The 14,147-nt window shown below is 37.5% G+C and overlaps 2 protein-coding genes across 4 annotated transcripts in view; one reads left to right on the top strand and one right to left on the bottom strand.

Annotated features, from left to right (window-relative positions):
- Positions 1-2,015, top strand: part of atosb (atos homolog b) — a 30,725-nt gene extending 28,710 nt beyond the window's left edge. For all 3 annotated transcript variants that reach the window (XM_082555526.1, XM_082555528.1, XM_082555527.1), the window contains one exon: positions 507-2,015. In XM_082555526.1, coding sequence (XP_082411652.1) covers positions 507-660 — 154 coding nt within the window. In that variant the 3' untranslated portion in view covers positions 661-2,015. The remainder of the gene's footprint in view (positions 1-506) is intronic.
- A 2,401-nt stretch (positions 2,016-4,416) lies between these two features.
- On the bottom strand, positions 4,417-12,654 carry naaladl1 (N-acetylated alpha-linked acidic dipeptidase like 1; the record flags this gene model as incomplete). Its single annotated transcript, XM_082555686.1, has 19 exons — positions 4,417-4,615; positions 5,250-5,342; positions 5,446-5,533; positions 5,751-5,924; positions 6,194-6,275; positions 6,596-6,689; positions 7,260-7,348; positions 7,720-7,787; positions 8,044-8,107; positions 8,239-8,324; positions 8,402-8,521; positions 8,608-8,693; positions 8,963-9,067; positions 9,162-9,255; positions 9,392-9,584; positions 10,007-10,126; positions 11,592-11,713; positions 12,131-12,303; positions 12,455-12,654. 19 exons carry the CDS (start codon positions 12,652-12,654, stop codon positions 4,417-4,419), a joined length of 2,250 nt encoding a protein of 749 aa, XP_082411812.1.
- Positions 12,655-14,147: the final 1,493 nt, after the last annotated feature.

Here is a 14,147-nt window from a genome sequence, read left to right as displayed (position 1 = left end):
AAAATGCTCCATTATCACGTGACTTTAAAAGCTTAGTTGAAACGTCTATATACTAAAACATTAATAAAACTTTGTGTTATATAAATTTTTCATTGAATATTTAAAAGTTTTGCAACCTTTTTTGTGCTTTTAGTCATATTCTTGGCTCAAGTGGAATGGTGACCCTGTGAAGCCTCCCAAAGGCTGGCACCTAGAAGTCTAACAGATTTATCTAAACAAAAAAGCACTTAGACTAGAACAGATGTAACTACGTTAATCCTACCATAACAATTAAACAAGGTACGAACTTTCCCATGCTCCCAGTGTGGAATGCACACCAGGCCTCTGTAGCCTGTTAAAGATCACACAACTTATCACTACACAATGGATTATACACTTCTAAGCATCTATGGTTAAATATTTCTAAGCATAAATGAGTAAATGTTTCTAAGCATAAATGACAATCAACAATACAACTCTATCATATTTGTTTTGCCAACCTCTGTTTTTGGTCTGATTTTTCTTAGATTCCAGAGCTCCAAATCTGGAAAGATATACTTGCACAACGATATCCGGCTGCTATTCTCCCGCAAATCCATCGAAGTGGACACGGGGATCCCATATGAGCTGAAATCTTTCACCGAGGTGCCAAGAAACCCCAAATACTCCCCCCGTGTGTGATCCCACCTTGACCTTTTGACGTTCCGTAATGCCAACGCAGTCCCTCGTGTGCTTCCTAAAGAGGAGAGGGGAAAGTGACTTCTAGAATATTGGATATAAAATTTTGAAAAGACTCATGAGAAATACCAGAAGCACAGAAGACACATGTGCACATATGTCACAGTGTTGGTATTTGGAAAAGACCTGCTTTTTATGCATTTATTCTCCACTGAGAGCCCACATGCAGATCGAAAATGTCACAGGAACAAGCATGGGTTTCTTTGCACCTTCAGTTGCTGAAAAGATGAAATCTTGGTGTCAGGGTAGTCTAGCATGGATGGTATTAAAAGCAGGACTTTTCCAGGACCTTAATCTGTTTAAAAGAAAAAAGTAAAAAAAAAAATGCACAAACACTGACGCAGACACACAAACACACACCAAAACAGACTGACAAGACTCATGCCCGGGACATGATACAAGCATAACAGCAGAAACACTTCTGGTGGTGACTCTGAGTTCAGTGTTAACATGCATGCCTTGTGACTTAAACACCTGAATTTTCCTCTAGTGCCGTATCACACTGTCCTTCACTCTGCCTGCAGCTCCAACTGCCTCATTGGACCAATAATTGTAACAGCAATTTAAAAAAAGGAAGAAAAAAAAGCCGTAAACAACAGTCCCATCCCCTGATCATGAGGGTTATTTACCTTCTGAGGAGCAGAGAGGAGATGAACAAAGACACAAACACTAGTGAAAGCAAGGGCTGAAATTGAATCGGCCACTTTGATTGGATGTCTCATGTACAACACGACATGACAACAACACGGCGACATGATCTGACCAAACTCAGGACATTTGTTGAAGAAAGGAATTCTCTTTTTTTTGTTTTGTTTTTGTCTATCTGTCACGGTACAGACCACTGTGTATACATGCGAGTTTAAAAAAAAACAAACAAAAAAAACCAATGAAAAAACTAAAACTTGGGAATCCACTTCATTGTATGTAGCCAGACTGAGGGACACTGTGCTGTTTTCTTTTCTTTTTTTCTTTTTTTTTATTTCCTCCTGTTTAGATACTGTTCTCTGCAGTCAGATGTTGGAGCAGAAATTGGGGGGGGAAGACAAGCTGTAGTTTTGTTTTTTTGTTTTTTTTAATTTATGTTTTCGCAAATGTCTTAATAAGCAATATGCTGCACAAAGTAGAGTGTGTTTTTCAGCCAGACAAGCTTTCTCTCTGGAGGCAGAACAAAGAAAGCAGAGAAATGAGGGTGAGGGAGGGGAGGAATAATGAGGGAGGACGGGTTGTGGGGTATTTAATATGAGAACGGGATAGTCTATGTATATTTAAAATAATAAACTCTGCGACTGGCAAGTAAAGCCCCAGCGTCGTCTCCTTGTTTGAATGGCATTGCGAAGACACTTCGTTTTTATAACATTATGGCTGATGTTCACACTCATACTGACTTTGCCATGTGAAATGGTTAAAGGTCGGGATGTAACTATAGTCTATATCAAAAGTATCTGTGAAGGTTCTCAGTCATCCAGGTCATCGTAGTCTGAGCTTGGAAAGAAAAGCGTCTGGACTTCTTTAGGTTGCTTGAAGACGTTTCACCTCTCATCCGAGAAGCTTCTTCAGTTCTAGGGTTCAAAGGGACTAAATAAGTCCAGACGCTTTTCTTTCCAAGCTCCTTAGACTATATCAAAAGTAGTTTTCCTCATCAGTCACAATGCAAATGGGATGTTTAAATAAGGGGTTGCACTCATAGATAATACTGTCGGATTTATCACTGCATGTCAGGTGTTCAATATTTACTCTCAACTGGCATTGCAGAAAGTATTCAACTTTCCGGCAGATCCCTCTCTAGGGTTTATGAAGAGCGGTCTGAAAAAGAGCATTTCTCTGAGCAAAAAAAATGTCCGGGAATGCCCGTATACTATATAGTATACGGGGAAACAGCTGAGTAGAGGTTGCAAAACAAAGCCTGAGCATAGTTATTTCATCCATCTGAATCCAACGCTTGCAAAGTGTTTACTATCCTGCATGAGAGAATTCTTCCAGCTGTAATGTGCTGAGTGGCTAAAAACAGACTGCCTTTGCTGTTCTGGGCAACTCTGCAAATATGAATGTCAAACTCTGTGAATGCTATTCACACAGCACTACTGAAGGAAAAAAAAAAAATCCATGGCTTGTAAGTATTCCCCTGGTAAAAATACTGAAGAACCTCTATATATATCACACCAACAATACAAGCAATCATTCCTGAAATACACTGGTTATAGTGTGGGAAGATTTTGGAGAGGAGAAAAAAGTATGCAGTGATCCTACACCTTATTCAGGAAAACACTGAGTGTCTGCACCTAAAGAGTTTATTTGTGCTACTGCTACTGCCTATTACCTCTCCCAAGGTATGGGCTGCCAAAGGTAGATCTCCAGAGATTTTAATCCTTCCTTACGGTGTCAATAAATACATTAAAATTAATGTGGGGCATTCAAAGGCAGCTTGCCTCTTTTCCACATCGGTTTGAATGCATCTTTAAACATCACAAAGCAGACAAATTAGATTTACCTCCGTGTAACTTACAACAAAGCATATTGGATGGATTAAATGAGGGTGAATAACACTGTTTAAATTTTAACCAGATTTTATAATTTGGCTAAACTCTTTTTGATTTTCTTTCTTGTTTAATACATTTGCAGTTTCAGTTTTGCATTGTGAATGAATTCCTGGAAGAATCCCTGAAGGAGAACGTGTGAAAGTACCTCTTCAGCCTGTTTCACTGGGTTTGCAACACTTGTGTCAAAGTATTTTTGACCCCTGCTGGTAGGGGTCAGTACTGCAGCTCCACCATAGGCACTGGCAGGAGGCCTATGAAGTGCTCAGGTTTTCATTGACTTGTAGCTTGTCAGTACGATTCAAACTAAACCACGTATAGATAACTTCAGAATTTCTTTTCCAGCTGTACCTTGCATACAAATGATGTAACCTCTTTAAAACTCAGATCATCATCTTTTATTTTATGCCGATTGCCATAAAATCCTTTATAATTCTTATGTTGCTGATAAGATAAGATAAGATAAGATAACCTTTATTAGTCCCATACGTGGGATAGGGACTCATCACACAAACCTTTGCACCAGTATTTCCGAGTAAAATTTTATTGCTCCATGTGCCATTACACCATCCAATAGCATCAATGGAAGTTTTTTAACCATTCCTTTATGGGCCTTAAATCCAGTTTACAATACAGCATTCTGTATGTTTGTTTTTCCTAATTATGAGACAGTTGAGAAGTTCAGGGGTACAACTTTGTGGGGCGCTTAACAAATAATAAAGTCTTGGCACATTCTCATTACATATGTTCAGCTGTTACTGTTGTGAAAATATTACTGACAAATGTGTGGGAGGAAAGTGGCACCATATGCTCAAGACTCAAAGCTTTCTTTTGAAAAATAAAGACAATATTTATATCATACATTTATAGGATACAAAACCTAGTTTTCTACCAAAGAAACCAAAACCATCTTTGCATTTGTAACCAAAAGAGAAAAATTAAAACTGTGGTCTAATCTCCTTTGATAAGATGTTCCTGCCTCATGGTGACTAGTGCCCCAAACACATTTGCCTTTCAAGTTTTCTTTCCTCCATTTTTATTCATTCATTTCTGAAAGACTGCATAAAGTAATCAAAAACAAAACCAACCTCTATTAACAACAGCTGGTATACTTAATCTTGCTTAAAGCCATTGGCATTTTGATTAAATTCCTGAGTTAGTGCAGTTACTTCCTCCAAGTTTGAGTCTGCATGTCATCAGTCAGTGTGCTGGCGGCACCCAGTATGGCTTGGCTTAATACTGACAGGTGGTAGTGAACTTTGTCCCAGTCGCTGGCCTGCCCTGATGACTCAGCATTAGCATAGGCATCAGCTAGACCTGGGAAGGTTTGTTTGCCAGCACTGCTTGAGGCCCAGATAACATGCCTGTGTAACACACAACAAAATAAAGATTAGCTCAACAGTGTTATCAAATGTGTTTCTGAGTTACAATGAAACAAACAATTCACTACACTTGGTATCTCTTGTCAAAAGACTACTAAATGTAACAATCAACAGAGCGTAACAGCAGCCGGCCAAGATTTAACCTACTGGCACTGCCATATTCAAATCACTAGTACTGTTAAAACACATTGTCTTAATTCCATGTGTTTACCTTCTGCATATTGTTCACTAGCTTCTCCCAATGGCTCCTTGCCCCAGAAATGCCGTACTACTGCATTCCATGTTTGTGTATCACTGTTACTTCTTTCACTATAGGTATTAACAACTATGCCAGCTCCAGTGGCTCCATAGACTTTTGCTGTTTGTGGGGGTTAAAAAGTTACTTAAGGCCTGAGGCCTTATCCTGGTCCTATTTAAGATAGTAGGCATAACCATTGTAATCATGTCTTGATTAACATGTTATATTAACAGTGGGACTTCACTAACCCCCACAATCCTTCTTCTCTCATTGTGTACTGTGTCCTGCATGACACAGAAGACTCCACTAGGCACTATAATTTTATTATTTTCCAAAGCCACAGAAATCTCTGCGCAATCCACTGGGCCACATTCTTACCTAAATCCATATTTATCTGGGAAAGCCAGAGGGTCCAAGAAAGCTCGATCCAGAAGCATGAGTTGGTCATTGATCCATCTAACCTTAAGCGGCCTGAGGAAAAAGACATGGTAAAGCAAAGGGGGCTGGTATTCATTTCTGTTTGAATGGATGTGGATATGACTGTGCACATACTGTATGTAATGTGTGCACCTACGTTTCATTTGCCAGGTCTGGACTTTGAATCACCTTCTCCAAATTAGAAACTGCAGCACGAAAGCTGGTCACTGCATGTTTAAGGGGTTCTGAAACGAGATACAGATGATTGCTGTCACCCAGTGATGATTGTATTCTTTTATTCTCTCTAATTACACTTGATTATTGGGGTAGAACATAGATATACAAGACAAAACATAGATGCACAAGACACTTTCAGAGGGTATCATTAAAGTATAAGATGTGTTACCTAGCTCCAAAAAGATCCCCTCCCCCCACATCTCTCAAAAGATCTCCTGTACTTACCCATTGAAATGTTCATAGTTTTAAGTTTCTGCTCATATAGGTTCAAAGCAGTGCTGAGGTATTCCTCCAGACTTTCAGCATAGTCAGCGCAGTTTAATGGCAGGATCAAGCTATCAGCCAGTCGGATCAGGACATTTCCTGCAGTCCTGGCTACAGCTTGATGACCGACAAAGCCTACAAGAGAAGGTATGAGCTAATGTTATAAAGGAATAATTTGATTCTTTTCAGCTAATTATTTATTTTCAGTGATCAAATCTGAAAACAGAAAAACCACAACTCAGAAAATATTTTCTTGAGAAATGCAACGCTTTTTCTTTTTCTTCCATTGCTGGCAAAATATTTTCCTGTCATAGCACTATGACAGGAAAGGGGTTAGACAAGGATTCATTTATTCTACTTACTGTGCAAGAAGTAGACTACTAGGGGGAAAAAAAAATTCTCACCAGGATCAATGTACTTTGAAGCATAGTCAAAAGTGTCATATGCTGTGTGATATGCAGGATAAATCCGAGCATTTGTTTTAGTCTGTGTGAAGACAAATATATATACAATAATAGTTACAATATTATCTTAATGAGCTCAGTTAACACCTGCCTTCTCCTAATATATGTGAATGCCAAAATAAAACACTTTTTGCAGCTTATTTTGGTTTAAAATGTACAATGAACAACTGGCTTCAATGACCAGAGCATTTAACTGTATCTATCATTCTTATTTTTAATACACAATCAGTACACGCTAGTTAAAGCACATTTACTGCGACTGCACAAAAAGGCTCTAAAAGCAAAACTGTGCAGTATTATTCTGTCTATGTGTCAAATCGTGCAATCGTACATCTTTAGTACCTTGTCATATGTGTATGACATGTCCATGGAGGTGATTCCTAGATAATGGCTGAAGGGAGCATAATCACTTCCTGCTCCTGTCAGATATCCCATCCTGTTGAAAGAAGACAGACAACATCACATTCTGAGGTATTTCAGCAGGGAGACATAGGATAGAATTAAATATGAATAAAGAACACTGCAAAATTCTGTGAAAGTACATATCACAAAGAAAGTAGGACTTGGCCAACCAAACCAACTGTCTGTTAGATCATTTAAATGATTATGAAGACATAGAACCAATAAAACTAAACAAAAAATCGAATTCTGTGTCTCATACATTATTGTGAATACACAACATATGCAAATTGCATATCTTAATTGCTTCTGATTAGGCTTTTTTGTTTGAGGAGCATTTTAAGCTCAGATTGTGTTTTACAAGTCTTTTACATTCTAACAATGAACCAGCTAACACTACTGTGGCCACTGGTAATTTATTAAAAAACTAATATGTTTATATCTGAAACATGCGGAATAACATCTATGATGTCAATATAATATCTAGTTGTTGTTGGGTTTTTTTTTAAACTTTCAAATAGAGAAAAGTGATTTTGAATAGAATCCCAGACAACTGTTCTTCCAAGATTCAATGCAAGATTAACAAGATATGGCTGCAGTTTATTACCTGGGAATTAATCCATGGGTGGGGCTGGTTTTGTTTGTGTACTGTAACCAGTTGTCATACACAGATTTTTCGTGGCCAGGTGCTTTAACCTAGAAAACAAAGGTCAGTAATTCATATGATAAATAATCCATCTTGATTGACAGACTATTGCAATGTAAAGTCGGAAAGATACTCTAGAATAGTCTAGGACGGGTAGAGATTTTTGTAAAAATGGATAAGTGCCTGTAAATAGGACCAATACCTACAAGTACGAAGACCTATCAGATGCTTATTGGGTTCAAGTTTCACTAAAATCTAACCAAAATGAGGAAACTGTAACGATTCTTGTGAATAACGGTATTGGCGCCTCACTATCACATAAGCTCATTGATTCTTAATTGATCCAGATTAGCTAAAAACCACACTTCTGAGCAGTAAAAGTCTTGGTTTTGTCTAGATAGTAGTTAGTCAAAGGGCTCACCTGTTTTGAAGCTTTAAAGATGACATTCTGCATTGATGGCATGCCTGAAGCTCCGAGAGTAGCATTAGCTGAATAATGCAAGACAACAATTGTTTTGCAAGAGCATCACTATTAAACCTATAAATTCATCTTAGGTGTGTTAACACAGCGTTTCATTTCATGCTGACTATGTGCAAAAGAATCAGATTTAGATTTATATTTTTAACATTTCTTAAGAAACTCCAGGAGCATTTTTTTTTCCTGTTAGCTGTTTGTGTCGTACTGGCTGATTGGAATACATTTAAATTTACTTCTGATGTACAGGTGCAGTGTGGAGCTTCTTACCAAATACTGCAATGTCCACGTTTATGTAAGCAACACTTCGTTCACTGAGTGCTGCAAAGTATTGCTGGAGCAGAAACAAGAACGAGGTCAAGTGTAGAAGAATGTGCACTTTATATCTTTATATCTTTAACACAGATGGCCATTTTACACATTGCTTGGAGTTGTGGGTAGTCTTGTGGATAAATTGCAAATCACCTCTGTGTATTCTGCAGACCCAATAAGGCCAAACTCCTCAGCTCCCCAGCTTCCAAAAATAATGGACCTGCGAGGCCTCCAGGTGCCTACAATAGAGAGCCACAGAGGTCAGCCTTTATCGAGAACTCTATACAAACAGTCATTCATTCCAGCTCCTCCTCACCCTGTTTGACCATCTTGCCCAGCACCCTGGTAATTTCCAGCATGACTGATGTGCCGCTGCTTGGATCTATCGCACCATGAACCCAACTGTCCCTGTGGTTGCCGTATATCACATACCTGTCTGTGGATATAAACACAGCACTTACACAAAATAATCACAACATCAAAACAGCTGATCTTAAATTGCCGATCCAACCTTGGTCTCACCTGGCTCCACACTTCCTCTGATAAAACCCATTACATTAGAGGAGGGTTTCACCTCTTCATAGTTGTAGATGTCCAGTTTTACATCACTGACATGAAAGGCAACACAGAAAAGGGACAAAGAGGCTTTAACTGCTGCTCCAAAAACATGTATTTGTATAAATGGAATTGGTTATTCAAGTGTAAATCATCTGACATGAAATTGTATAGTGAATAAAAATGATCAAGTTGGCTGGCAATTAAATGTTTACTACACTGATTCTAAATTATCTAATTGAATTATTCAAAAATAGTTAAGTTGAAAAGGTCTGTAAGGTTTTTTACTTTTTTAAAACTTTTTACTTATACTGTTGGTTACCTGTTGGTGAAATTGGATGTAGGTTTGAACCCTGGACCACCAAAATTGTAGGTACAGTTGAATCCTCCTTGCCATGCATCTGGAGCTGGTTCTCCTCCCAACTCACTGAAATGACCAATGGAAAAAATATATTATTAAAGTAATCATCACCTTTGTTAGGCTGTATCAGTTACACATGCAGATCTATCTTGTCACAAACCAGATCAATCGATAGGCGTCCTCAAATCCGATTGGTTGAGTTGGAATAGGAGGAATGCCTGTAATGTCTGTGGCATTGATTCTGTATGTTTCCTCTGTAAAATAAATGATTACATTTAAGAATTGAAATAATAAAAAAGGAATTAAACATGATTTAAATTTCCATAGTGTATGTGTTTGAAGCTATATAGCGTGTATCTTTTTGGCGTGTGGAGAAGTGCAATGGTTAACCTTTGGCAGCCAAGTGAGGTGTCAGCAAGTCTCCAAAGTCAATGTTGTAGGAACCTCTTTCCACGCCACTGGGTGGCATGTACCAGGAGTGAGGATACGTCTCATTGGCGTCTGACATGAGACCATCGTTCATGTCCAAAGGATCTGTATAGACAAGCACTCCAACGACGCCATATGGTGCTGCATTGATGGCCTGGATGAGACACATAATGCATTTTGTAAACAGTAATTTGTTGGTTTACACTTTTATTCTTTTATAATTTACATTTCAGTTGTCATCAAACCTGTCCACTCTAGAGGAATTTGAGCTGCAAAAGTGCTATATTAATAAAGTTAGAATTTACTAGAAGTGTGTGGCGGTAATCTTCTTTTTTTTTTTTTAGCTCACGTGATGTCAGCGTATCTTAATATAAAAGTTTGTGACTACAGAATAGTGTTTATGTAGATTAGATAAAACAATTATGCCACTTGTTAAAGTAAGAGTTTGAACTAACATGTAACTAGTGGCAATAAGAATTAACCCTGTTGCTTAGTTGATGGTTTTTGCTTATAACCAAACAAAATTGGGCTTAAAATGTACAAATCGGTGATTTAATGATGCATTCTGAAACTCACTTTAGCCGATCTTCCTGCGCCACCATATTTGGTGATAGCAATAGTTCCTCTGAGGTCCACTGTCTTGTTCAGTTCGCTGTAGTCACTTGGCTTCCCCTGATTGGCATAAACCAATTTCCCCTAAAACCATGAGAAATAGAAACGCTCTGTGAGCAACAGAAACTCAAAAAAGTGAACTGATATGAAGAAAAGGTGATTTAAATCTTTCTGTAACCAAATTTTAAAACATTTAATGTTTATGTAATGGTCTGTTAATGCTCCTCTTTTATTTGCCACTTACATTTTGTATCTTTGCTAGTTTGCTTCCTGTCTTTGTCTTTTTTACCCCTTAGTCATTCTCTGCCTTTCCCTCATTGGCTCATAGTCCAGAACACTGTTATCATCAATATCAATCTGGTATCAATCTGGTTGTTAGTAATCAGTTTGTGTACTTCACAGAATCACTGTATGTCCCTGTTTGAACCTTTATGTAGCTCTTGGCATTCAAGTGTTTTACTATTATCTTAACTTTGCTTCAGTTTCCCCTGACTTTACTTTTGCTTTGCATTTTGCTGCCACCTTCAGTTGGAGTTCGTTTGCCTGCATGTATTTTGTATTGTTTCTGGGGAAAGTTTTTTTTTATTATTATTATTGTGTGTTCTGCATTCATAAAGTGAGTCGGGCTAGAACAGTCTATTTTCCTAATCAGGGTATCATTTTTTTTACTGCCATGAGAAAGCTTGACAGTGATACAAATCTTTACAGACTGGCTCTTGACGTTTTGCTAACGCAGTCTACATCATAACTCGTGAAATTATCAGTACTTGGCAAGTCTATGAAAGACATTTTAGCCTTGAAGTTGATGTTGAGAAGTTTATGGCACCAATAAACAAGCGCTATTGCCTAATTTACTGAAAAGTGTGACACTAAAATAATCTGTGATTGTAGCATATTCATTCATTTATTTATTTTTCCATTCAATGTTAAATTTTCCCATAATATTTGTCAGAAGTAAATCCCATCTCTTTTACACCTGGAAATATTTGTGTCACATACTCATTCCCTGTTTGTTTTTAAGGTTTTCACATAAACACTCTATGTGAACTAAACCCAACACTGTTAGCTTTTGTTGCACGGCAACTTAATCCTTGTTCAGAGCAGAGGTTTTTAAACATCTTTCTTGAATATTCAGTCATGTAGCTGCAACAGTTAAAAGTATACTGACTGTATTTCAGTAAGCATACAACGTGCAGCCTCAAAGGTTACAACAAGTAAGCTAATTATGACTATCATGTGATTTTATTATTTTATCATTCTTTCAGTAATTTAATGGTCAGAAATGGTGTAGGAGTTCCATAGACACAGAATATTTCAGTGTTTGTGCACAAACACACAATAAAACACTGGAGGTTTCTTTGAGGACTGTTTTGCCAGATTGTCCCATTTCAGAAACAGGATGAAAGCTGTTGGTCAACTCTGTTTGGTTAATGAGAATAAAGCAGATATTTTAAATGTAATATAATTGATGTGTCTTCAGTTTTATTTTGAGTGATTTGCATTTATAAGTTAAATTTAGTGCTTGATGCGTAAGGCTGTAGCTTTTTACCTTTACATGTCCTGCAGGGGAGTATGCTGCGTACGGCTGAACCACCTCAGGATCGCTTTGGTCCGGAGTGTAAGGCTTTTCTTTTTCTCTTATTGTGTGCAGCACCGTATTGGTTGGGCTCACTGAAATTAACAAGTCATGGTGAAAGGTCTGTTTGTGAGACATCAGGGCGCTTGCAGATTGAAGAGCTTCTCAGTGTTAGAAAGAGTGTTAAATACAGAGAGTGGATAGTTTTCGCTTAATACCAGTTTTCTTGGTATGTTGGATTGAGTATGGAATGGAACTTTCTTAAAAGACAAAATACGTATGTATGGAAAAAAAATATACAATATAACCAAAACGTAACAATGTAAAAGTACTTAAAGGATTTTGTCTTCCATGGAATAATCCTATGAATGCTGATGGAGCAGCTTTCACTGTAGTTAATCATACCGCACAAGCTAACTAAACCATTCCTTCTTATACTGTAATGTTTACTTTGACCAAGATAATGTAACCATTCCCTCTGTCATCATGCTTTTCACAAGCATTTCACTCACCTACAGTGACTGTATTAGGGTTATTTTTGTCAGGGAAGGACAGGTAGACCCAGTACTCCTCTCTCCAGGCCTTGTCTAATCCAGTTTCAGGGTCTTGCCATCTCTTAAGCATTATCTGTACAGTCTCCTCATCTCCAGCTGTGGTAGCCATATGGGGCACTTTTGTCAGGCTCCTGTGAAGGAAGATGAAAGATAAAACTTCAATGGCAATTTAGCCTTTGAAATACTTGAATGAATGGTAATGGTATTAAATTATACTCTTTGGATTTTAAATGAGGTGCTGGTGAGATTTTATAACATTGTTTAAAAAATAAGGAAACTGACCTGAGATTTTCCTGAATCTGAATGTTGTCCACCTCCGACATGAACTTCTCAATGAGGCTCTCATCCACATCCTTGGCCACATCTTTCAGCCACGATGGTGCAGAGGTGCCGCTCTTGGCAATACCAAAGTGACCAATTAGGATGCCTACGGTCAGTACGGCAGCACCACACACAACCCCAATTATCACCTGTTTTATCATACTCTTCCCTGAGATGAGATCCTCCTGTGAAAAAGTCTCTTTGGACCTGAACCCTGACAGTGAGTCTTCCCCAAAGATCTTTTTTTTGACCTGTAAGCTTTTTATGAATCCCGTCTTATGTAAGACAGCATTGTTAATTCCTGAATGTAATGACAGTGCAGCCCCTGCAGTTTCCTCCCATAAGACATGGTCATTGTAAAGTTTACTCATTAATGTTTGCAGATGCGATGGACTTTATCCCTTCATGTGTAAATGTGTGAGGGGACTGAAAATCATTTATTTTCAATGTTTGCACACCTAAATCCTTTTCTTCTTTTCTTTATAAACATGTCATTCTCAACCCAATTCTCAATTTCTTAACTTAATTTCAAGTCAATTTATGTATGTATATTTATATTTAAAGAATTCTTAAAGTAAAAAATATATAAGAGTTAGAATGTTGTTAAAATGTAATTTAAAAACTATATTAACAATATAAAGATTACAAGACAAACAAAAAATATCACCAATAAAGGAAAATCCACTGAAATCATTAAATCCACGTAGGGTTTAATGCCGAAGTTGTACCAAAATGGGAATGTCCAAATATTCCTAATACACAAGAGATGAGAGACTGTTGCCTGTGTCTATAAATAATGAATGGATGGATCTTGTGAGACTACGGTGAGTTATTTGGTATCAGTACTAAATAAACACAATCTTTGTTGGGACTAATGACTTTCATGCATGACTTCCTGTTACTTAACTGCATCATGATAGCACGCCAAAAAAGGAACCTGAAAGATTCGAATTTTATGTGGAGAACAAAAAAAAGTACACAGTAACGTGGACCGATTAAGAAAATTGGTCACATGGAACTAGAATAAACTTGAACCTTTTGCATGCTTTGTTTCATTTTAAAATGTACTGTTTGAATTCAGAGGTAAGGAAAGAAATAAATGTGTGTCAAAGATATGCAGAAATCCTTCAGCCCTTAATGTTGTCGTACAACACATTAACTAAACATGCTTTGCATGCAGGCTGTTTTCGACACTACTTTGTAAAAGTCTTGAACAATTCCTCATTTCTTTATATTTTGCAGGGAAGATGTGAATAAGTGCAGTGATCTATTGAAACAGGTAAACATAACTGGAAAAACAGTTTATAAGGCAAAAACAGAGTTTATGCTGACAAGCTTGAAAGTCTTTTTGTACAACCACCTTTATTTTTCAATATCCCAAATATCACTGGCTGAAATGCCAAATGAAATGCCAAAATGTGCAACTTTGTAACAAGAAGCTAGTAACAAAGTGCCTAAAGATGCAGTGGGTTCTTTATTAAGCTGTCTGTTATGTGCATAAGTCAGAGTTTAGTGGCATATGTGGAGGTAGATTTCTTTTCTCATGTATTAATCACATATTTAATCATATCACATTAGTTATAGTAATATCACTTTCTCACTTTACTATAGTAAGAGCACTCCTGTCACTAGTTTGCATGCATGTGGAATGTTA

Source organism: Aulonocara stuartgranti (genome assembly GCF_965226115.1).
Source record: "Aulonocara stuartgranti genome assembly, chromosome: 12".
NCBI lineage: Eukaryota > Metazoa > Chordata > Actinopteri > Cichliformes > Cichlidae > Aulonocara > Aulonocara stuartgranti.
The sequence above is the reverse complement of the archived record's forward strand: the minus strand, read 5'-3'. Positions and strand labels throughout refer to the sequence as shown.